Raw genomic sequence first — 25,665 nt, 5'->3', positions numbered from 1 at the left:
GAATAAAAACAAGTTTTTCTAAAACCTTGCTTAACAATGGCAAGTTGGACACAGGTCTGTAGTTATTAAAAACTGAAGGGTCTAAATTAGTTTTCTTGAGTAATGGTTTCCCCACTGCAGTCTTATAGGCAGCAGGAAAAATACCTGTCTGTAGAGAGGAGTTCATGATAATTAAAATCTCACTCTCAAAAGACCTGTAAAAGGATTTAAAAAGTGATGTAGGGATGGGGTCTAAAAAACAAGTTGTTAGATTAACTTGGGAGAAAACTCGACCAAGTGTTGCAGCTTCAACCAGGTCAAAACTGTCCAGTGCTTCCTCAGGTAAAATCAAGCCATCATTTCCAATAAAAAGGCTTTTCTGTCCTTTTATGATGTTCACTCTGACAGAATCGACCTTGCTCCTGAAGTGGTCTGCAAATTCCTCACACAATGAGGCAGAGGCTGGCATTGTGTTTTTGTTTGCATTTGAGTTGATCATTGTGGTGAAAAGGACTCTGGGGTTATTTTTATTTACAGAAATGATGTTAGCAAAATATGAATTTCTGGTCTGTTTTACGGTTTGATTATATAGTTTTAGCTGGTTTGGTATAATTGATAGTTTATTTCAAGTTTGTGTTTTCTCCAAAGTCTTTCGGCAGATCTACAACGTCTCTTCAATTGTTTAATTTCCTCAGTTCTCCAAGGGGGTGTGGCTTTGATTCTTATCTTTTTAGACGTCAGTGGAGCTACTGAGTCGAGACTGGATTTTAATTTACCGTTAAAATTTTCAACGAGTAGATCACAGGGGGCCGGCAAGACAAGCGGAGAGTAGGAGCGAACAGATGTAATAAACTTTTCGACCACTTCAGGAGTCAAGTAGCGTTTCTTCACCGTTCTCACAGAGGTCTCTTGCCTTCTAAAACCAGTGATGTTAAAAAGCACACAGTAATGGTCAGATACAGCCAGGTCCCCAACAGCGGACACACTGGTAGGTAAACCATGACTGATGACGAGGTCAAGAGTGTGCCCCCTGTTGTGAGTCGGCTGCATGACGTGTTTAAAATCAAGAGAGGAGAGCAAGTCCAAGAACTGAGTGGTGCAATAGTCCGACTTCCCATCTATATGCAGGTTAAAATCACCAGTTATTAAAATCATGTTAAAGGAAGTGTGGACAGATGCTAAAAACTCCGAAAACTGTGATGCATAAAACTGGAGGGCTGTTAAAAACAAAGGCGTGATGTTCAAAGCTGGGGTATTCATCCAATGTTATCTGCTTTACTGCAAAGGAGTTGGACATTATAGATGCAGTACCCCCACCCTTTTTGCCCTCCCTGGTTGAAAAAACAAAGCTAAAGTTAGGTGGAGAGGCCTCTGTGAGAACAGTAGATGCATCCGTGCTCAGCCATGTTTCAGTTGAAAAGAGTCCATCAATTTTATAATCATGGATAAAATCATTTATGATAAATGTTTTGTTGGACAACGACCGAATATTCAAAAGTGCCATGTTAAAAGAGGGGGGTAGAGTGGTTGTGGAAGCTGCTTCCTCAGGTTTTGGTGCTTCCTTTAGTGGACGAAGCCATAAAATATTTGCTTTTCTCCCAGCACTTCCCCTCATGGAAGACCTGTCTGTAATAATGGTCTTAATGGGATAGACTGGGGGGGCTGCAGGTCGTGGCAAGGAAGCACTGTCAATCGAAGCAGTTTTTTGGGGAATGTGGGGGGGTGATACCACATCCAGTCAGTCACTTCCACAGACCGATGTCTGCACGGATGAGGAGGAGGTCTGGACTGGTGTGGGCATTATGGGGGCCGGTGATGTCTGGACAGAGTGTCTGATGTTGGCAGCTAAAATATTGCTGCCCAGTGGGCTGGGGTGAATCCCATCAGTTTTATAGAATGACACACATGACAATAAAGATGAAGCGAAATAACAAAAATTAAAAAGAACACATCCCAATTTCTGTTGTTTCACGTGTCTTTTATTCTCTGACAAAAAACAAAGAAACAAAGAACCCGAAGCACAAAGGAAGAGGAGGGTGTATGAAAGCTGAACATTATGCAATGTAGAGGAAACAGCTAATCAATCCAGAGCATGAGCAGAGATGTTATCACTCAAGATAGGCAAAGCAATTTACACAAGGATTTTTGTCTTTTTTGCTTGCAATAACAAATCATGCCTGCACATTAAAATTGCAATATTACTATTAAAAAACACACATTTCTATAAATTAATGCTATTGTAAGTCTTCACCATAAACTGGCAGCTTTGACATCAGCCAGCAATAGTATTTTCAGGTTTCTGTCCATAACGTCTTAACAACGACTGACTATGTTCAAGTGATTCCAGCTGTCACAAACAAAAAGGTCTCTGCAGAGAGAAATGCTTTTATGACACGGCCAGAGCTAAATTGTGATCAAAAACACGTTTGCAGTTGACACGACAGAAAATGACAGTAAATAAAAGCACATCCACTGTAAACATTTATCAGTCACAAATTAGCCCAACCAACAACAGTAATATATTGATAATTTATCTCTTTGCTTATACTGTATTTCTCAGTTATACCATACCGCCGTTTAAGCCAGTCATTAACATGGCGTGTACAAATGAAAAGTGCTACATAAGCTTCAGGTAATAAATAAAGCTGAGTTACCCTTTTATTTACCCTACAATGTCAAAATTCAACCATGAACCATTTCAGTTATAATCACACCTTTCTGCCATCACATTCTACAATGCTCAATTCTACAATGTTTTCAGAAAATGTTGATCACTCTACAGCAGTATATTTTTTTCACAAGACAGTTATACACCTCCCTGAGATAAAGACCACACTGAAAGGAAAGCCTAAACTGTCATGCTACGTTCACACTGGGCTCAAAACTCATGTTCAAGCAACTACTTTCAATGAAAAGTCTTCGTAAATGCAAGTTAATGCAGCTTTCTGGCCTCCGCGTTCAGAACTCTTGCGTTCACGCATCGCTATGCAAGTTTTAAGTCCGTTTTCTTGTTCTAGTTACAAAAACACTCAGTGATTGGGCATGCATCAGAAGTTAGACCAGTTGAATTTTGACCATTCAGGGACCCAGATTTGGTCGTAATGCATGGAATTGCAGACTGTTAGAAAATTGATAGAGAATAGAGAAATAAATAATTGGCCCGAATCGACCCGAATAGAACTGTGAAATAAAAAGCTTAGAGCAATGAGATTTGCACCACTTCGATATTTTGTAGCAAAGCTTTTTCCAACTATGAGTACATGTGCTAGTATCAGGTAGACAGTCCAATGTGATAACGTTATGCTGAAAGCACATTCAAATACCCACGTTCAGCATGTTCTTGAGTGCGCCACACATGCCCAATCTGTACGTAGCATCAGTCTGAGATGCAGTACCCAGAAATGTTACGACTTTTTGTAAAGTTTGTGAAAGAGAAAACATCTGCTAATATTTTGCCATTTATATTTTAGCATGTTTTTTCTTCAGTCCAGTTTTTACAGTTTTGTATTTAATTTCATCAACAAAGTTTTTTTCTAGTCTAAGACTGCATCAGTCACCATGATGTTGGAGGTTGGTATAAGTGAAATGCATTCAGATCAAGCTTTTGAACTGCAGGTCACATTTAGCAAAACAGCCTGAGGGCTTTGCCCAAGGACACATCAACAAGGATACTCACAAGGCTAACAGTTGAACTGGGGACCTTATTAACAGCTCCATCTGTAGCTACTACCACCCCCAATGTTTTGCATTCAAATCAACGGGCGGTGTGGTCAAACATTGGGCAAGCCTTCCACCTCAGTTGAATCTTTGATTCTGTGCATCACTTTAAACCTTTATCTGTGTGTCAGGGACTTGTACTTTTATATTATTGACTTTGGTGCCCATAGCTCTGTGTTTGGAATGTGAGGTGTTAGGTGTAGAATTATTGATTGTGGTCTGAGGGAAACCAGCGGATGACTGTCATTCTGTATGGGATTGTGTCACGTACCGTTGGGTCATGTACAACACAGAGGGTGAGGTGTATTGTGAGCCAGATGGATGACTGATAAAGTGCTTTGGGAATTAACTGAATAAATAATGAATCTTGAGGCTAGAGCAAGCCATATGTTTCCTGTAGTGCTGACAAATGCAGGTATTCGTACTTCTTGTCTTTTTCATTGCAGCTTTCTTGCGTATCTAGCTGTTTCAGGTTGCAGAGTATTTTTAAATGAGAATCTGAGGATGTCAAATGGCTTGAGAGTGACTTAACTTTTTTACAGTAATGGGTGTCCAGCTGGAAATGGCTTTAAAATTTAGAAAGAGCTACTTGTACGTCTAGGTAAGAGTTTGTTGGTCTGAAAGCTTTTGTCACTTTTATTTTTGTTGCACAACAGTTATCTTTAAAGTCCCACTCCAATCGTCTTTTGATCTATTTTGAAGTGTTCCCAGTGGTCTTTTAATTATGGTTATGCCGTGATTAGGCAAAATAATAATAAAAAACTGTCCTCTTCTAGGACATAGTTTCTGCAGAGCGGCAGTACTTCATCAGAATTTACCCACTGACTTGTGGGCGAGACCGTTGGCGCGAAGCTGCCCCCCCGAAGCAGAGCACGGAGCTTGTGGCCCACCCAGTGTATTTTCCAAGTCACAAATAATATCTTTTTCGAACATTTTTTGTTTGCTCTTGATATACAAGAATTTGAATAAATGAATAGTCAGAAATGCTATATTAAGCTTAATTTTCTTAATATGTTCTCCATCATAGAACATATCAAAAACACCAAAAACATGAGTTGGTCTTTAACCTTTGTGCTATCCTAGGTACTTTAACATTGGGAGTTGGGTCATCTAGACCCCACAAGACAGTGCACTGAACCTTTTATCATCAATGATTTGTGATTTTCACTGGTTTCCCTGAATTACATGAAATCCTTTTCACCTTTATCCACCTTTGTCATGATAGGGAAAACACGTCAATGTAAGGGTGGGGGTCTTAGGATAGCACAAGGGTTAAAGACATTGTTAATAATATTAATCTAATTTTTTTTTTTTTACTTCTTGTCCAGCACGCATATGTAGTGCTTAAATGAACTAAAATGGAAGGAATTCTTAAATTCTTTAAGTTTACTACCTTTTGTTCTTGTTTCAATCCAAAATCTCAATGATATGCACAAAGCTGACCTACATCTGGAAGAGAAAATTAGTTATGGTGATGTTTTTTTCTATGTGGTTCATCTTCTGTAAAGCTACTGTCACTGACTTTGACTAAGAAAGGACTAAGAAAAATGTTTAAAAAAACATATTCTGAAATCTGTTCATCAGGAATGTTTCAGCTGTGTTTCTGTGAATATGCAGACAAACTATTTTTGCAAGACAAACTAACAGCTTTAGTTGTACATTTTTAGTTCACTTTTTGGGTGGTGGAGCTAACTTTAGACAAAACTTTTAAAGCAAAGAAAGGGTTCAGCCACTGTCATTATTGCTATTAATCTATTTTATGCAGAAAGGGCATTTAGGTCCAGTTGAAAATGTGTTACATAAAAAAAATCCAAGCGGTGTGTACCATGCAAAAATAATAAACAAAGAGAGTTATGTTGCTATGTCAAGAATCAATGTAGGTATAATCACAAAAAATATGCACCATTTCATTTAGGAGTAGGCAAACAGTGTTTAAATCAAATGTAAGCATTATAATTCCTAACATTCCTGTGAAATAAAATAGAATTCAAACCATGCATTTGTAAAAAAATAAATAAAAAGGCAGCTGTGTATCAGATCCAGTTTTGAATGCTCTTAAACTATTTCTATAAGAGAGGAAACACGGATCACAGCTGTAGATTAATGTCACAGATCAACTATGGAAGGGTGATGGCAATGTGGAAGAACTGTCGATTTTCGTCAAATGTGAGATCTGATGTCATGCTGGAGTGTTCAGAACAAATTTCTTTATTTCCCTGCTTGTCAGGGTGGCCGACACCACTAAAGTCAAATGATGGAGCGAAAAAAGGGGTTGAAGAGATGCTGAGAAGAGCAGAGGCAAAAAAGCAGGGCAAGCTGCTGACAGCTTGTCTGACATCAATCCAGAAGTTGTTGTATTTTATTGACACCGTCCCATGCTCACTGGACACATATCTGGTTCTTCAGGCTGGTGGAGAAGAAGAAGACAAAGAAACATATTGTTAATTCTTGACTCTTGTTTCTACGAGTACTGCAGTTTCAGCACTTACGCAGAAACTGAATGAATGTTTGAAAGAAAAAAAAAGAACAGTGTAGTCAGTAAAATGGTCTCAATTTCTGTCTTGAAAGACAATCTGATTAAGATTTTTTTCAATAGTAAAATAATCATAGTTTAAGAAAAAATGTTTTAGAGACTATAATTTGTTTCTAAAAATTAAAATTCTTGGTAAGACTGTACCCCCCCCCCCCCCCCCATTGGTGTTTTTGCTTATTTAAAGAGGATGTTTTACATTTTAAGAATTTTTGACTGAAGTCAACCAGTTTTCTTTACACGAGTGCAGCCTCTTCCTCACAGTTTACACAGCTTGCACACCTCTGCTAAGACAGATCAAAATTCCCCCCTATATCTTGCAACTAACAGTCATATTTTTACATTTCACATGTGATACCAAAAAAACAAAACAGTAATTTGGGAAGTTTGACAGGGATGAGCTACTTTTACCAAACTGCATTCCCCAAAGCTAATGGTTTCATACAAATACATTTTTGGTAAGATTCATTAATCGTGACCTTTAAATAATTAATAATGCTAGTTAATCAATTTTTATCAGACCTAATATTTTTTGTGAAAATTCTAATTTTGAGGTATTTTCACTTACATTTGTGACATTGTGGTACAGTAAAACATCAAATACCATAACACATATGTTGGCATAGACATCCTATTCCACAGTTAACAATCCAACACTCTGCATTGCTTTAGGAAAACGAACATCTTGTAGGGCTTTATCTACAAAATAGATAGTAGCTATTGAGTTATGTCTTTGTTTCGGGTTAATTCTGTCGTGATTCTCTTTTGTTCCTTTGCTATTACAACAAAGTTGCTCATTGATGACATCACACAGTAGTGACGAGCGCGCACTGTTTACAGGAACCATGTCTACGAAATAATTTCAAATAAAACGTTCATGCAAGTAGACAGGTGGACCTTTGTTTTTATACTTGAGAACACGACAATAGCTGTAGATTAAAAACAAGATTACCAAGAGTTTAAAAAAATAACTCGCTAATTTGGCTGTAATTAATTAATTGCGACTAATGCAATATTTTTACACCCCTGCAATAAGCATCAAAAGTAAATATACTGTTTTTCTAAATTAAGGAGATTTGTAGGAAATAAATGAACACTAACTGTGGTTAAAATTAACTACAGTTACAATTTCTATTTAGCTGTTTTAAAAATATAAGTATTTGTTTATTTTATTTCTTCTGCCAGAGTGTCTAAGTTTTTTGGTCAGAGGGGAGTTAGAATCAGTTTCATTATTTCAAAGCAAGCGAAAAGGTCTTTTCATTTGTCAACCTTCCAGTGGAAACCCACTTTCAAGTGAGTGATTTTTTAAAGAGGAAAATCTCATGCCTTTCATTAAAATCTTAAACTGACATAGGTGATTGATGCGTTTCCAATCGTTCTGCTGTGTATCTTATCAGCAAAAATGTCACAGGACTTCCCTCCGAGGTACCAACTGCAGAACCTTTGGAAACATTCAGAAAATGATGACCTTTAGAAAAACTTTTCTGCTGCATGAACAAATAGCTCCAGCTGAATGACTGCATTGAGAGCAAATCCAATTCTTCTATTTCTCACAGTGGCTGTAGCGAAACAACCCTGAAGGGAACAGCTCTCTTAGCATGCAGGTGATTAGTTTCAGCACTCTTATCCAGAACTATAATCTTTTACCCTTAACATGAAGTACCACGAAGCTAAAACAAAATGTTGTATAATCATATCAACAATTTATGTTCTACATCCATATTTTTTAAAATTATAAGAAGCATGTTGTGATGTCCTTAGCGTCTTTTTAATTTAAAATGAAGCAACGTTTCGTTGTTTCTCCTGACACCTGCTGTCACAGTCTGATTCCTAATCTCGGTTGCTTGTGACTGATCAGCCTTTCGTGTATTTCAGATGATTTCCCTTTATTTATTTAATATCTCACAACTGTTGCTGTCATCTGTCTGCGGCTTTAACCTCAGATGCACTTCTATAAAACGGTGACATCAACGCCCAGGCGGTGTGGACAATGACAAAAACCTACTTTCTGTTTCCCAGCACAGATGGAGACTAATCCAGCAGAATCTTCTCTTCTATTCCGGTGGGAGAAAGTTCTGACTGTGTGATCAAGTGGAGGAAACATGACTGTTGTTTATTTTTTGTGTCAATCCGCTTAGGATGACTGTGCAAAGAGAACGGCTCTGGTCCTCATGTGATGTCAGCAAAGTAATCCAGGACTGCAATAAAAAAGGAACATCCCAACTTTTAGCTCGTTATAAAAACAAAGCAGGTGTGCTGAACTATCTTTCAGGCTTTCTTTCCTGGAGTTTAACATGGTCAAATGCACACAAGAACATGCAAACCTGTACGCTGGCTGCTTTTTTGCAATACTTGAATTTGTACTGTTGAACAATGCCTTATGTGCATGGATTAGTAAATAGTATATGTGTTAAAAATATGAGAATAAAATAATAGTTTCTTATTAGGGTTAATATATCAATTAAATTCTTGACTTTTGTGTTTTAGATTCTTTGCTTTGTTTCAGTTTTAAAAAGTTTTCTTTTTTTTGTGGTAGTATTCCACTGGTGTGTGAGGATGTAAAAAACTCACCAAAGACACCATCACATTTTTTTTTCCATGTTTTGATTAACCTTGTACAAGAATATTCTTTTTTGTGTGTAAAATAAATAAAAATCAAAGTTAAATAACAGTAGCGCTAAAAACAGACATAACTTCACAAACAAAGAACCAGATTGGAGCAAAAACGCTTTTAGTCAGCCACCAATTATGCAAGTTGTCCACTTTTGTTTGTCCAATTTTTCCCAATTCGGGTTGATTTATTTTGACAGCACATTCAATGGTGAAATCTATCTTTAAACCCAGATGACTTGTGAGTTCGGCTGAGTTTTGCAAGATCAGATTTCTAATCAGGTCGTCAAACTTAATAGAATTGTAAACCAGGTCATCGTGAATTAATCGTCTAGGTTTTAAAATAAACTCTGCAGTTTATCCAATCAGTGCCTTTAGTGTAAGTACATCATTTGGACTTTTTATTTTAGTTATATATATATTTGTAATTATCAGTCAAATTAAACATTCCTCACTTGTATACTTATATACACAAAATTGCAGTTTCTTATATGCATTCAAATTATGCTTTTTTTGCAGACTGCTTAAGTCTGGTGCAACTTCGGGAGTGTTTGTATTTCAACCAAAGTTCAGCAGTTCTTGTCTTTGTGTTTTGGTGAATGTTGGAAAAGTAAACCCATAGGAATAACAGAAACAGGTTTAAGCAGTTTCACAAATGCCGATGAATGCCATGAGATGGATGGATCTGTGTCAATGTGTCTTACAGAGCTCTTTTGTAGAAACTTAATATTGACCAGCTTGAGTTGCATCTGTGCAAAAAGAGACAGAAATAGATTTTTGTAAGATTGAAGATATGCACATTTGATTCATTTTCTTCAAAATGTTTGGGAAGGTATTTTCTTCAAAGGTGTATACCTCTGTGAAGAAGGATTACTTTTAGGTAAGTTATTAAGCCTTACTCTCAATTGCCCTCACAGGTGAATATGGGCTGTCCACAGGCGAAAAATGGGCAAACCTGTGACGAGGCCCGCAGGAAAAAGCAAGATCCTGGGTTCCTTGGTGAGCTCGTAGAGTGAAAATGTTCATGCACATTTTTTGTTATGGACATGCTGCAGGTGTCAGATCGTAGCAAACACTTCGATAACATGCAAGGGTAACGTAAAGATGAAGTAGGTGAGATCCAGACGTGTCATACGAATTTCTCACACAAAGCAAGGTCCATAAACACATGGATGACTGAGTCTGGTGTGGATGTACTTGACTGGCCTGCACAGGGTCCTGACCTGAACCCGATAGAACACCTTTGGGATGAATTAGAGTGGAGACTGAGAGCCAGGCCTTCTTCACCAACATCCGTGTGTGACCTCACCAATGCGCTTTTGAAAGAATGGTAAAAAAAATCCTAGAAACACACTCCTCAACTTTGTGGACAGCCTCCCCAGAAGAGTTGAAGCTGTGATAGCTGCAAAAGGTGGATCAACATCATGTTGAACTCTATGGGTTAGGAATGGGGTGGCACTTCAGTTCATACGTTAGTCAATGCAGGTGAGCAAATACTTTTGGTAATATAATGTATCTGACACATTTTTGGTTAACATCCTGAGCAAAAGATTCACTCAGCCAATTTTAAGACATATTACTTTTAAGCTACACTTCCCAGCAACTAAATCTTTTTATTTGGTCTAGAAATCTTTGACAGTGTCTGTCTTTACATTAAAGGCCAATTCCTAGTTAGCAAGAAGATTGAGTACAGCCCTATATTTTTGCAGCTAGAAGGCCCTGGTTAAAAAACTGCCTTGGTTCTTTGTGTCTGGAGTTTGCATGTTCTCCTTGTGCAACTTTCTACCACAGTCTTAAAATATGCTTCATAGGTTTATCGATGACACTAAATTGTTCATGTGTATAAATATGAGTGTGTGCAGTTGTCTGACTTCGCGTTGCCCTGCAATAGATTGACAAACCATCCAGGGTGTGCCTTTGCCCTTGTGTTATTGGGTAGACTCCAAAAACTCTGTGACCCTTAACAGGAATAAGCACATTCAGAAAATTGATAGAAATATTTCATAATATTCTGAAATATTTTAAGTCCCCTTCGATGAAAATCATTTCATTTTTGCATTTGTGAGTATTTCTCCTTTTGAATTGCAATCATTCAAATTGTCGCGAAGATGCTCTTTTTAAATTGTTGGCTCATTGTCATATCACAACGGCCCAGTATCCCATCGCATGAGCTCCCTGATTTGCCCCGTCCAGCATTCACATTAGCTCAGGTGCAGCAGAAAAGAAGATAGCAGATTGCTGCATTCCCCGCACACATTTTAAGTGGGTCAAACGCTGGATTTTGTTGTTGGGCCCTCGTATTTAAAATTAAACTTAGTGTTAAAGTCCCATGAACTGGCACGCACCTAGCTGTGTAAAATGTGTGCTCTCTCTGACCAAGTTTGAAGGCTTGCTGTCCTGCATTAACCAGAGAGGGTCAAAATAAAAATAACATTAAAATCAGGAGACCTTTTTTATTATTGCGTTGATGAAAATAAGAAAAAATATCATAAAGTTCTGCTAGTCTCCTGGGAGCCGGCATAATGTTCGCGATAGCTCCAGCTCCAACGGCCCTGCGGCAGACTGTTCAGGGTGTACCCGCGATTTGGTTCAGATGGGTATCAAATGGCACCGCTCAGATCGCATCATGTATGATGCTAAATGCAGCTTGCAGCAAGGGGGGGTTGATCAAGGGAGGAGCTACTCAGCTCAGCACCTATGGCCACGCCCATGTAGGGGAGATTTTGGAAACAGAGGCTTCAGATAAACATGAAATATGGCTTTTTAAGACCTTTAGGTTGTGGGATTTTGGTTAAAAACGTCATAATCATACTTAAAACAAAGCTGGGATTATTTTTACAAATATAAAAAAAATCGTCAAAGGGGGGCTATTAGGGAAAGGTTGTTTTTGATCAAGCTACCTCCACGCTGTTCAAGACTAGGAGGTGTCTTATTATCCACTCTGTAACTCGAGTACATTTCACAGTTGCACGGCCTCCATTGGCCCAAAGCACCAAAACAAACAGACTTTCTCATCTGCTTGATCACAGCCACCCTGGTATATACACATTCATTCAGAATGTGACAAATAGTGTCAGCACATTTCTGTAATGAAGCATTTTTTTACCCAGAAATAATCCTCAAGCCTACGTTCTACATGGACATTTTAAAGCCCTTTGAAGTTAATTCCCTTGTCATGGTAAATAGCCGCGCCGGCTGCAAATGATTTTCTGTGGGATACAGTCACCTGCTTGGAATTATTTCTCCCTACAAAAGCAGAATATTGCGAAGACTTCGTTTTTAAAAATTGCCACGCATAAAACTTTGCTACCATTATTTGTGGGTGAGGAGGACATCACGCTAGGTTTATAAAGCTGTTATTTTATAATAACATCTTTTATTATATATAATATAATATATGTTATATATATAACATATTTTATTATCTGTCAATACGTACGCTAAAACGCTAACGACCGACCGGTGCAGAATCAAAGATGGGCGGGGCTTTTTTCGTCACCTGTGTGAAAGCAAAGTCTAAAGGCCTGTTCACACCGGGACGAATTTCGCCGGCGATTTTCGCCGACGTTTAACGCCTCGTGACTAAACAAAGGGCACCAATGAGAGTGTGCACACCGACGCGTAAAAACGCCACGCGTCAAAAAAAAAACGCCTCGGGTTCGTTTTTTTTTTTCGACGCGTCGCGTCGAAATCTACTCGACCAATGAGAATGGCGCTTTTGCTCACGTGTCTGGAGCTTCTGAAGTTACAGTAAAACACAACTTGGGGGCGCTCAAACACAAAACTGCCTTGCTGAGCACACATACCAGCGAAGAAGATAGACGCCAAGTAGCGTCTACACAGCCGCGAAGCAATAATGACGGACATTCTAAAACATCCCCGAACCAAGTACCAGTTGGAGCTACTGGTGCTTGAAATATTCATGTTTTCTTTGTTTGATTCTGACAAGCGTGTAAATACTTGCTCTCTTCTTCTGAGTGAAAAGCGACTTTAAGAAGCGTAAAGTTGCGCAGCGCCACCTTGTGTACAGGAGTATTTCTGTTTTACATTAAGCGCCATCTAATGTCAGGGAATGAAATTGCATGTTCACTCCACTCATCGTCAGCGAAAATCGCCTGGGTGTGAACACAAAAAACGTGGCGAAAAACGCTGGCGAATAACGCCTGGCGAATATTCGTCCCGGTGTGTACGGGCCTTAAGAGGCCATTCAATTGGCTGAAAGTGAGCACGCCTGTTTTGCTGATGAGTTTGATTGACAGATTCATTAGCCAATGGTGACATTAGTTTACCTGCCCATCTTTGATTCATAATCAAAGATGGGCAGGTTAGCGTGTTAGCTTTAACATGGCTCCTGTAGGTTTATTGTCTTCGTTCTTCAAAAATCACTGGCTTGTGCAACTTTCTTGTGGACTTTGAAGCAAGGCAACCGTGGTTGGATGCAGTTGCAGTGAATGCAGAGAACTGTCTCCTGGTGATGGGATTTGCAATGAATGTTTCACTCAGGATAGATGTTAATACTTTATCCTTATTAGCTATGATGCTAGAGTCATCCAACACCAGTATATATGTTTTAAAAAAAATATTTTTCTGAATTAAATTATTATATATCTTTTACAGAACGATTTGTGTATGTTTAGTCTGTTTTAATGTCATAAAGTTCTTTTTACAATCTTTATGCTTTGTGGTTGTTTGTGGTAAAAAACGTCCACACTTTAGATGAGGTGCTGCAAAACAATTAATAAACTATTAACAAAGTTAATTAATACATTTGTAAAGCTTATAAGCAGTTTAGTAATATGGATTTAGAAGACAATGGTCTGACTTTAGATGTTAATAAATCTTATTAACACTTTCAGGTATTTGCAAGACATCTATAATGCTAATAAATATCCTACTAGCATCTGACACATTAATAAAGCCTATTAATTTGTTAAGTTAGTTAATAAAATTTACTAAGCTTATGAACACTTAGGCTTGTGTGAGACATCTATAATGCTAATAAATATCTTACTAGAACCCCAAACAATAATAATACTTCTTAATTTGTTAACAAAGGTTGTTAATAAATCTTATTAAGCTTATTAACACTGACACATTTGTAAGGCACCTATAATATCAGTAAATGCATCATTAACATCTTGAAAACATCCTAATAATAATGCTAGTAAATGTGTTAACTAAGTAATTTAATAAACCTTATTAGACTTATTGTACTAATAAATGTCTTACTAACACCCTATAAATTCATTTATAATGCTTGTTAATGTGTTAACAAAGCTTGTTAAGGAATCTTAATATAAAGTGTTACCGACAACTGGACTGAGCGAGTGTAATGTCACCCATGGAAATGACTTACAAGTCAAATTTGTCTGAGTTAACATTTCTACGGCAACCATTCTCTTCAATCAGGAGTAAGCTTGTTGGAAGTCCACACCCCTTCCACTGGAAGCAGGCTGCTTGAGAGAATCTGTCAATCAAATGTTTTAAATGTTTAAACGTTTGATGGAGGGGGCGGCGGGGACCACAAAGTTTCATTGAGGCATCTGATTGGCCAGTTTATACCTTGAATACCTTACATTAAATAAAAAATGTGTGTGTGTGTGTGGGGGGGTAGTATTATCAAAAGCATGTTAAAAAAAGGTAATAAGAATGATTATTCCTGACTAATATGATAAATAATAACATATATTTCTTAACAGAAGTCTATAGGATTTTGGCTTCTTTGGTGCTAGCAGGTACTTTCTATTTGAAACGCCAGGGGGGACGAATCACTCAGTTCAGTTCTCAAATTCAGTCAATGGCAATAACAACCAAATGTTCAAATGTTGTTTAGGCTTTTAGGACTGCAGACCCCTCTTTGTTCCTTCCCGCTTCCTTCTGCCTGTGTGTATTAACAGCAAAAGTTTTGGAGTTTTTCCAGCAATCCTGGAAAATTGAGTAACCTAAAATGTAGGACATCATGTCAATTTGTGGAACTAGGTAAATAGGACAAAAGCTGTACAGTCTCACTCAGAAATAATTAATAATGTAATCCTATACATACATCATCATTACAACAAAACACTAAAGAAAGTGAAAGCATTTATGCAAAAAGCATTAAACTGAGGATTGGTTTTCAATATTTGAAAAACGTGTAATAATAGGGAAAGGAGAAAGCTTTTTTTCTCTGGATGGAACTGAAAACTAAAGCATGTACTCGCTCTACCACTGTGTTTTTGGACCTTCTTCAGCAGTGATAGGTTAAATCCAGTAACATGCATTGGCAAGAACAAAAAGAGTAAATAACTGATTGTTCTCCAGTGAAAAGCAGAGAAATATAAAAAGAAAAAGAAAGTTGGAATAGAGCCCGGAAAGACAAAAAGCAGGACAACATGAGGAAGAGAAAAGAAGGTGAAGTGAAAGGCATTGCCCCACTGACAATTGCTTCCTCTAAGATATTCATGTGCACAAGGGAATTAATTAGAGGCTTGATGATTGGGAAAAGTGAGGCTGAATTATGAATGCCCTGACAATGTTTCTTTAATTTTGCTTCTTATGTGTTTTTTCTTTCCAAAATCACGAGTATTATTGTGTCTGTGGAATAATATCAATTTACTGAATGGTGCCTTGGAAAATTGCCCTGCAGTCAGTATAGACAAGATCCTCTGCAATGTTCCGATTGGATGTTGCTGGAAATCCAAAGCCACTACACTGTAGTTTAGTGCTCAAATAATGCGGGGCATCCTTAATTGTCTTTCTTCTGCTTTACATTTTTTGTTTTTCTTGAAATGCACTAAGCACAATCAATATTTAACCTCTCTATGACCTTAAAACCAACAGGTACACCACACTATTTTCCACAGATGAGATCAATTCCCACAGCTTGTTTTTGTCTTTTTCCAGGAGGACTTTGTTTTTACAGTTATGATGACTCAGCGGGCTACGGGAGCAGAATTCTATCATTTGTCTCAGTTCAGGCACAAATTTCATCCTGCTGAGTTTCTAAAGCACAAATGTAAATAGTGCTTTTGGAGTTTCCCACTGTGACAGCATGGTGTTAATGTTCATATCAGGGTCAGAGCTATGGGGGATACAAGGGGGACAGCCCCCCCAACACTTGCCTGCCAATTTTTGAGTCAATACTAGTAACATTATAAACAAAGACTACGAAATCATCAATTCAAGCTTCTTCAAGGCTTTGCAAAAATAACAAAGGGCAAATTTTTCGTTGAAATCTCTTAAAATTTCAAGATCTTTCAAGAATTTCTACAAGTTATGTGATATATTTTTTAATTACGACTTTTAAGTCGTAAATGTACGAGAAAGAAAGTCATAGCTGTTATATTATGAGATTTTAAGTCGTAAATTTACGAGTTTTTATCTTGTAGATTTACAAGTTTTTTCTCGTAAATTTACGAGAAAAAAGTCATAGATTAACGAGGAAAAAACACCAAAGTTTTCCATTTATCGGAGCCTATGTGCAGCCTTTTGTGAAGCTTTATTACGAGAAAAGAACTCTTAAATTTACTAGATTAAAGTCGAAGTGAGCATACAGTGCAGCAGCAGGTGAACGCCGCGCAGCAGCAGAGCAGACCGACTAAACTCAGTTGAACAGGTGAGCTGAATGTTTAGTGATTACGTTCCAAATGTTTCATAGCTCATTTGTTTGATTTACGATTTATTAATGTTTTATTTATTGATGGGTGGTTTGCAGGATCTCTGCAGCCCGATGAAGCCATCAGTATCCCTGCACCTGTCCACTTTAAATCTTTCTTCCTCCACCAAAGACAAGATCTCGATGTCAGTCTGATGCTTCCTTCTGAGAAGGAGCACTTTTTGTCAATTTCAACGTTGTAATGCTAATATAACAGACTATCGTCATTCCTCTTTATTGTTTTATGTTAGAACGGGACGTTTCATCTGGAGGAGGGGGCGTATGTAACACTGTTTACTTCTGCATTGGTGTTCGGATGACAGGTTCATTACGTAAGGTGACAAATGAACTTTAGGTTATGTGAATGATAAGGAAAATAAAGGCTGCAGCGATCCTCTACACCCAAACGTGTCTCTGAGCTCCTTATTTTACAAATAAAACTCCCCTTTACTGACACCGAACCCCAGAAAGCCGGCTTCACTGATAATAATCTGATTTTGAGTCTGCAAAAGGTTCAGAATCCCTTAGTTTTTAAAACCTATCCGGAAAATTTGTTACTTAAAATCTCGTAATTTTATTTATGTATTTATTTATTTATTTTGTTGGCCCTAAAACTCTCTGGTATTATAGAATTGCTGTTTAAATATTAATAATAACTGTTTGAAATACACATTTTTGATCCTTTGATTTGTAATGGACTTCCACTCTGCTGTTTTCCTTTGCGGCCCTTCCAAAGTTTTCTGACCCCTGCAGCCTCTAACGTCAAACGATTCATATTGAAATCCCAATATCAGATGACTGATAGTCTGGTAACCTATAGTGATAAAATGTGTACATTTTTTCATTTAGGAAAAATAAAATGCTTGTGTGTTATAGATGAACTCTGTTTAATATGTCAGTGTTTGGGCATGTTCAGGGAAGAGACAGAGATCATCTGGAGAAAAGCATCCTAAGGCTAGACCTGTCAGGAAGGATTAGTAGAGGAAGACCAAAAAGGTTTCATAGGACAACATTAGGTTTGTATGAGCGAGGAGACAGAGGATAGAGTTAGAGGGAGATGGACAATCTGCTGTGGTTACATTTAAAGGAAGCAGTCGAAAGACAAAAAAAGGATTTTCATTTAAAAAAAAAAAACTTTTCGATTTCCCAGAAGGATGTACGTTTTCTGCAACCACCTGCACATACAGGTACAGTCCAGAAAGTAGCGTAAATCCCCTCTCTTAAGTAATTCATAGGAGGTGATTGCTCCTTGTTGCTTCCACCATCACATATAGGAACATGGTGGTATTTCCTCTCACTGTGTGTGTTGGTAACAAAATGTAAAGTTTCAGTCTTTTTGCAAGTATGAGGTGGAAAGTGCGTTACCATTGACATCACAGTTGTGTTTGTGTTCGTACTTCAAAAACAACAGTTGAACTTGAAGAGATGAAGCTTTGATATGACCTTAGGAAAAGCTTCATTGCTCATTGGCTGTGGCACTATCATCCGTACCACACCCACCACCTGATGTACAACTCACGTAAAGCAAAAAAAATGTGTATTTATCAAGGGGGAAGAGTGGAACTAGTATGTATACGTATCATTGTTCAAATGTAAAAACACCATCAGAGAAAAAAAAGTGTGGTTAGTGTAAAAAGGTTATAGCATTAACAGTATTGTGCTGAAAGGTACATTGGGGTTAAGGTACAGGAAGTCAATCTGAGTTAGTGAGAATCTGGCTGGGAGGAGTTACTTGATGATGAGATGGGATCCATTGATTCGCTGGGCTTGCAACTTAATTCTTTTAGATATAAAACTCTACCTGAACAACTATCACCAGTAATTGTTATTGTCACCACAAAAATCAAACCAAACTGTAAGAATTTGTGAATAATCATAAAACAAAATGTGGAAATTATCTGTTTTTTTATATTTGTCAATTTTTCAACACTGGTTTGTTGCAATGGATCTTTTACAATTTGAAAGCCTTTTAATGGTGACAATAGGTCTGATGTTCGAGGGAACAAATAGAAAGCCTCTTGGTCTGTAGTATAAAGCAATTTTGAACTGCTTGAACGTGCGTTGCAGAGAGCGGCTAGCTTCAGTCTGGCTGAGTGCAGTATGTCTTGAAGTGATATGACAGAGAACGATGCCATATCATCCTGCAACCCCTGACTGCAGACCTGTGGCAGATATGAACCCAATTGGGCATTGGTCTGGAAGCTCCTGTGAGCCCCTGAAGTTCAAATGGGAGTCTTTTGTGACAGCAAAGTTAACAGTTTATCAGTGTCAGAGAAAAGTTGTTGTTTTTTGTTGTTTTGTTTTTTTAATTTATAAATGTATACCCGCTCATACCTCACATGCATGTTCCTAACAAACATTGCGCCAAACTAGACACAGAATTTCTTTACACATCTTTTGCTTCCTGACAGGATCCTGGTCACCTCCCACACCTACCGGTTGACAATCTGCTCACCTGCTCCCTATCATCTCATCAGCCTGCACCCTTTATCTGGGCTACCACACCCTTAAACCAATGTCAGTCCGTCTGCTTCCTGTGGTAGAGTAAACTCACCCATGTTAAGCTCTCAGGCCAAGCTTTATGCCAAGTGTACCCCATCTGCATCTGCAGCTCTGCGTTTTGCCTTTACAAGAATTCCTACCAACCTCGTCTCCACCACCTTCAACCACTCATCATACCACAGGAAACCAATTAAGGCTCCAAATCTTCTGTCATCGCAGTTTCCACCAGACCAGCAGCTCATCTGCTGGTCTCCATCACCTACCAAAGCCACGCAAATTGAAATCTAGAACCCTCCACCGCTACTGGGACTCAATAAAACAGCTATCAACTCACTACAGTCTCTGTCCTGCTTCTGGGTCTGCCCCTTTCCAACATAACACTTCTCCTAAGAAAATATCTCATATAAAGTGAATTGTAAAGAAAATTCAAGGGAAAATGTGAATTGTAGTTCCTAAAAGTCAAGGTCAGATATTCCTTTGACTAAAAATGTTATGCAAAAGAACTGTTTGTAAAAAGCAAAACCTATTTAAAAAGAAAATCATTATTCTTACCAAATTTCAGAGTTAATTCTAAGAGAACTGCCCCTCAATTGAGTCTGCATCAAATAATGTGACTTGAAATTAAATTACACAACAGATAAACTGTATATAATTTATGCCGAAAATCAACAGATTCTGTGATCACCAGCTCATTTTAATGGATAGAAAGCCAGAAGGAAATGTGGTTTGTGGCATGCTGCCCCATGAATCTTATTAAATCCAGTTTAAAGTTGTTTGGGTGGGATGAAAAAAAAAAAAACACTTTACATGTGCAGTGTTGATTGTACAGGAATTAATTGAATTGGAGGTGTGTAGGGATATACAAATGGATCTGTCCAAATCATCACATGAAGTGTGTCTGAGGTTGTCCAGCCAATCAACAAGTTGGCTCTAACCTGGAGGTGCAACAAATGGACAGACTGAGGAATAAATTTAAGTCAGAGAATGTATTGCTTCAGGTCTCAGTGGAGAATTGGCACACTCTACGAGGAAGGCTGCTGTGTCTGTTGGCAGGGTTTCCAGTCAGATTTGTCCTCCTTCCACTCAACTCACATTAACTATATATTTCAGTGGCATGGCATGGGGCGCTCTGTGAGTCAGAGCAAGCACCCTGCAAGCACCGTGTCATCCACCGAGTCAGTGACACTGGACAGAAATTGGCAATGAAACCGAGACAAAAGAGGCCTGCATATTTTTAGACATGCCTAACAGCTGCCAGTGTTGGTTAGGGGGATAAAAACAAGACATTGGAAGAAACGTCAACCCAAAAAAACATGTTAATCAGGTAAAAAATCCTTTCAAAGAACAAGATAATGGTTCTTTAAGCTTTAGAACATGTTAGGTGATTTTTTTTTCTTTTGTTCCCTAATGCTTGAGTTTATTTTGTTCTGTTCGCTTTGGATTTTCTTTAACTAAAGTCATTAAAAGCAGCACAGATGAACAGAATAATACTTAACATGTTTTGCCATTTCAAGTAGATCAAACACTGAAGACATGTCACAAGTGACATGGTTACACTTCTTTTGTGGACACGGTGGTAGGTTAAGTGTCAAGCTCCATGTTGCTGGATTCTGGAATATGTCACAAATGTCTACTTTATTTTACATGCAGCACTGTCAGGGCTACATAAGCCCTGTTATAACAAAATATGTTTATGCTTCTTACTATGTCTATGTTATTATGTGTCTCAGAGTTAAAACCTCAAATTTCTGTAGTATAAAAGATCTCCCAGGACTAGAATTTCAGAAAAAAGCGGTCTGTGCCTTTTTGTCCCAAATGTTTGAGGATATATTGTCAACAAAAAGTAATGTTACATTTTTTCAATCCACAGGTCTCATGCATCGTTCTGTAGAGAAGTGTAAGTTAAATATTAAAAGCCAAAGCAATCCAATTAAATATATAAGGAACTGACAGTACAAATCTTTTAAGTGGAAAAATATCCACACAGGAAAACATCAACACAGAAGAACCTGTGTAGGATCCCAGCAGCCTTTTAAATATGTACATCTGTAAGCATACATCTTTGACTGTATACATCTAGACTGATTACTCACAAAATTGTCTTTGATGGATTTTTTTTTTCTGGGTAAGATGATGGTTCAATTATTGGGCTGTTAGCTTGAGCTGACCTATTGATTGCAGCAAAGTCAGCTTACTACATAGACCTCCAGTGCTCTGATCACAGTATTGAAATAAATGAAAAGTAAAAAACGTAGTGTCAGTTACATATGCTGAAATGTGGTATATGTTGCCACAAACCAGGATCAAGTTTATTTTTTATTAGCAATTTGCCTTAAAAATATAAAGTACCTAAAAAGGAACTATGCCCAAAATCTGTTAATGTCAGTAATTGTCAATAATTAGTCATGACTGGCCTTACGAGTAGACATTGGGTGTCTGCGGACAAAAAATGGGCAAACCTGTACAGGGCATGCAGGCGGCTCAGACGAAATATCAGAGCCATAGACTGCTTGGTGAATCCCATCAACAGGTCGTAGCAAACACTTAAACATTAAATGTAAGGGTGAAGAAGAAGAGGCGGAAGCACATTGTGAGGATTTGTCTTTTTTTTAACCCCCCTGAAACCTTCAGTGCTGTTCAGTTCTGTTTCAGAATTAAGGAAATTAGAGTGTAGATTCAGTTTTGTTTATAAAGTTATATCTATAGTAAAGCCTGTAAACCTTGTTACTGACTCTTTGAAATTCTATATAATAATCGAATCCCAGTAAGATACCACAAAAAAAAAAGAGCAGCAATGATTACTACTTGAAAACACCATTGATCGACCAATTGATTGTTGCCTTTCCTTTGCCTGGTCAGTCTTGAAGAGAACAAAGAAACACAGAGAGAGGACTCCCGCGGTTCTCCTGATCCACTGCATAAATGGCATCTCTTCTTCCCTCTCTACAGTAACAACCATGACATCCTGGGTTAATCTTTAGGTCCCATGCAACTAAAATGTGTTCTTTCTCCTGTTTTCTTCAGTTAAAGAGGACAAAGTGCATTTTGCTTTGAAGACTCTCACAAATGAGAGTGCGACAGAAATTTCAGTGAAGGAACTGTGCCTAAATTCAAGAAGTCTGTTAGATTTGTAGGCTATGCACGATAAAAGGAACCATCAAAAACATTGCAGGTTCTCATTTTAATGTCTAGACAACACCACTAATTGGTATGGTTGTTTTGTACAAATAATTTATGTCCTGTAAGGTAAAGGATTTGAATTTTTTTATCGATTGACTGACCTCATGCCCTGCAGCACTGCCTGAAGCATGAGTTTTTTTATGGAGTCCATCATATGAATGTAACCCAATCAGAGCCGCAACCTTATCCACAAACACCATCTAACAACAAACACCTCAACCTGTCCACACAAGTAAAATACAGCTATTGGGAAATTAAACCTCAGATATGAACATTAGTTAAGCAAGAAAACATATTTTTAACTTTGGTAATATTAAAAGTGGATTAGATGGTCCAGACTTCGTACACACAGAGCCACATTGTGTTGAATTAACTTTGATTTTTTTAAACATTTTAAACCTAGATTAAAATACCTAACAGATGAAATATAAACACACAGTTTATTTAACTGCAAAGGAAAAACAGCAATGTAAATGTACCCAATCTAAACCAGGGGTCCCCAAATCCAGGCCTCGAGGGCCAATGTCCTACATGTTTTCCTACCAACCTGCCATCGAAGCTCCTTATCGGCTGAACACACCGGATCAAGGTAATCAGCAGCAAATAAGGTAGGGTTTCTGGAAAACCAGCAGGACACCGGCCCTCGAGACCTGGATTTGGGGAACCCTGCTCTTAACACCAAGAAAAGGTAATCATGTTGACAGGAGGTTGCTTTTTTTGATTATGTAACAAATTTATGTCCAGAGCAAAGTCCTGTTCCAGTCGAAACCGTGCCGTGAGAGTAAGACTACTCAGCTGTCTTCATTGGAGTTTTCAACTACATGTCAGCTTTTCTGGTTGTACTTGCTCTTAAACCAAAGAAACATAACAGCTGGTCATGACTGCAAAGCTTAGGGAATAATCCTTTGGGCTGAATCATAATAATCAATGTCTTGCAAGTGTTTTGTTGTAAAAAAAATAGTACTGAAAAGTTATTCATAGCATCTTTAAAGAGAGCTTGTTTGCTTTGGTTGATTGTTTGGATAAAATCGCAGCCCATGACTTCTGTCAAAAACTAAAAAGTCCCTTTTTTGTACCTTCATATCTTTGTAAACACAGCCATGCTTGTCATCAGGGACAATTTAACTAAGGTTTAACATGTTTTTTGTCAAGCAAAATGGCTCATATTAAGTGATTTTCCCATCAGTGTTCTGCAAGTTACATCCAAACTGTAATACAAGTAATTTTTTAATATAATTTAAAACTAATTCCTTGTCCTATAAGATTACTTTTTTTGGAAATGTAATCCTTCAGTTTCTTTTTCATACCTGTGGAAGCTGAATCTAAAGTGAAAAATGCACCACAAGGTTTTGCACATTGAGATTAAGGGTAATATGCTCACATTTTTTATACCACATGGTTTCGCTGGGTTAAATAATTAAATTTTTTGTGGTAAGTCTGTTGCATGACACAAAAATACTGCTCAAATTTAATCAGTTTCCTTTGTTACCGTTAAAATTTGGTTTTTGTAATTTTAAACCAACACACGCAAGAAGCACACACTTCTGCTATCCACACCAGCGGATAGTTTCAGACCCAGAAAAGGTGGAAAACAGCCCGCATTCTGGGCTGTTTTCCACTTCGCTCTGTTGGCCTGTTGGCATTCCAGAGGGTCGGAAGAGGGGTGAAGGCAGGCTCCTTCGTTGTCCAGATAGATATACAGACAGACAGGCAGACAGACAGATAGATAGATAGAGTACTTTATTAATCCCGAGGGAACTTGCATATCCATCCATTGCTACTCAACTACACAAACATTCAATAGAAGTTTAAAAAGTGCATGAGTAATAAATAGTCATAAAATCATAAAATAATCACACTCACTAAAAATAGAATAAAAAAATAAAAATATAAGAGCAATAAAAACAAAATAAAAGTAAATAAAAGCATAAAAGTGGTAAAAAGTAGATGCCCTTTTAGTGACTCCTCCTCATGCCCCCTCCCCTCCCAGCGGTATTTAACAGTCTAATTGCACTCGGTGCAAAGGACTTCCTGACTCTTTCTGTGGAGCATATCAGAGAGCGAAAGCGGTCGCTGAATGCACTCCTCTGGTCACTGAAGAGTCCATGTAGGGGATGACCAGCGTTCTTCGCTCTGCCACCACCTCCACTGTCTCCAGGCTCCGCCCCACCACACAGCCTGCCCTCCTAGTCAGACGATTCCGTTTTTTATGTCATTTTTGTTCGCGCACCCCCCCAACACCCCACCACATAAGACAGGGCACTTAAAACAATAGACTGATAGAACATAAAAAGGAGATCTGAGCATACGTTAAAAGAGGCAAGTCTTTTTACAAAGTACAACCTGCTCTTCCCCTTTCTGTAAATGGAGTCCATGTTTGCCGACCAGTTCAGCTTCTTGTCCAGGAGGACTCCAAGGTATTTGTAGCTATCCACTACCTCCACCTCTACTCCAGCAATGAGGATGGGCTGAACCGCAGCAGGTGTTCGTCGGAAGTCCAGCACCATCTCCTTTGTTTTGGATGTGTTCAGGTGGAGGCAGTTTCGTTGGCTCCAGTGCACAAAGTCCTCAACCAGCTGTCTGTCCTCCCCCTCCTCACCCTCTTTGATACATGCCACAATTGCTGCGTCATCCGAGAACTTTTGAATGTGGCATGCATCATAGTTGTAGTGGAAGTCAGTGGTGTAGAGGGTAAAGAGGAGAGGTGAGAGCACTGTGCCCTGTGGAGCCCCCGTGCTGCCAGTCAGCATGGAGGTACTGCAACTCCCCATTCTGACAAATTGTGGCCTGTTTGTCATATAGTCCGTTATCCATGACGCCAGTTGGAAGTTCATACCAAAGGAGAGGAGCTTCTGCTGGAGAAGGAGGGGCTGGTTTGTATTAAAAGTGCTGGAGAAGTCAAAAAAGAGCATTCTCACAGCACAGCCCCCTGTGTCCAGGTAGGAGAGGGCCCGATGTAGAAGATAGAGGACGGCGTCCTCAACTCCTACTTTTGGTTGATAGGCGAACTGGAGAGGGTCCTCATCCTCTGCACCTGGGGTCGCAGGCGCTGCAAAACCAGTCGCTCCAGCATCTTCATGACATGAGAGGTGAGGGCAACCGGCCTGCAGTCGTTCAGCTCACTGGGGCGACTTTTCTTGGGCACAGGATCGATGCATGACGTTTTCCACAGTGATGGGACCTTACCCAGCTGCAGGCTCAGGTTATAGGCCTGCTGTAGGGGTTCTCCCAGTTCTGCAGCGCAGGCCTTAAGGAGCCGTGGACTCACTCGGTCTGGGCCAGCTGCCTTCCTGGGGTGGAGCCGTCTCAGCTCCCTGCTCACTTTATCCGCAGTGATGGAAAAGGGGTGATCATCGGGATTTGATGACTGAGATGGGTGTAAAGAGCGGGCAGCAGGAGGGGGAGCAGAAGCAAGATGGTTGGGGAGATCGGTGGGGCACTGCAGCACCGGGGAGCAGGCAGCATGGGGTGTAGCCTGGGGGGAGCTGAACCGGTTGAAGAAAACATTGAGATC

The 25,665-nt window shown here is 38.8% G+C and overlaps 1 protein-coding gene across 5 annotated transcripts in view; it reads right to left on the bottom strand.

The window, feature by feature from the left end:
* Positions 1–1,936: 1,936 nt before the first annotated feature.
* zmat4a (zinc finger, matrin-type 4a) overlaps positions 1,937–25,665 on the bottom strand; it is a 176,944-nt gene continuing 153,215 nt past the window's right edge. For all 5 annotated transcript variants that reach the window (XM_078952559.1, XM_078952558.1, XM_078952556.1 and 2 more), the window contains one exon: positions 1,937–6,103. In XM_078952559.1, coding sequence (XP_078808685.1) covers positions 6,076–6,103 — 28 coding nt within the window. In that variant the 3' untranslated portion in view covers positions 1,937–6,075. The remainder of the gene's footprint in view (positions 6,104–25,665) is intronic.

Source organism: Oryzias latipes, chromosome 9, assembly GCF_053564925.1.
Source record: "Oryzias latipes strain Hd-rR chromosome 9, Olatipes_Hd-rR_3.1".
NCBI classification, from domain to species: domain Eukaryota; kingdom Metazoa; phylum Chordata; class Actinopteri; order Beloniformes; family Adrianichthyidae; genus Oryzias; species Oryzias latipes.
Note: the sequence above shows the minus strand (reverse complement) of the source record. Positions and strands in the feature narration are given on the sequence as shown.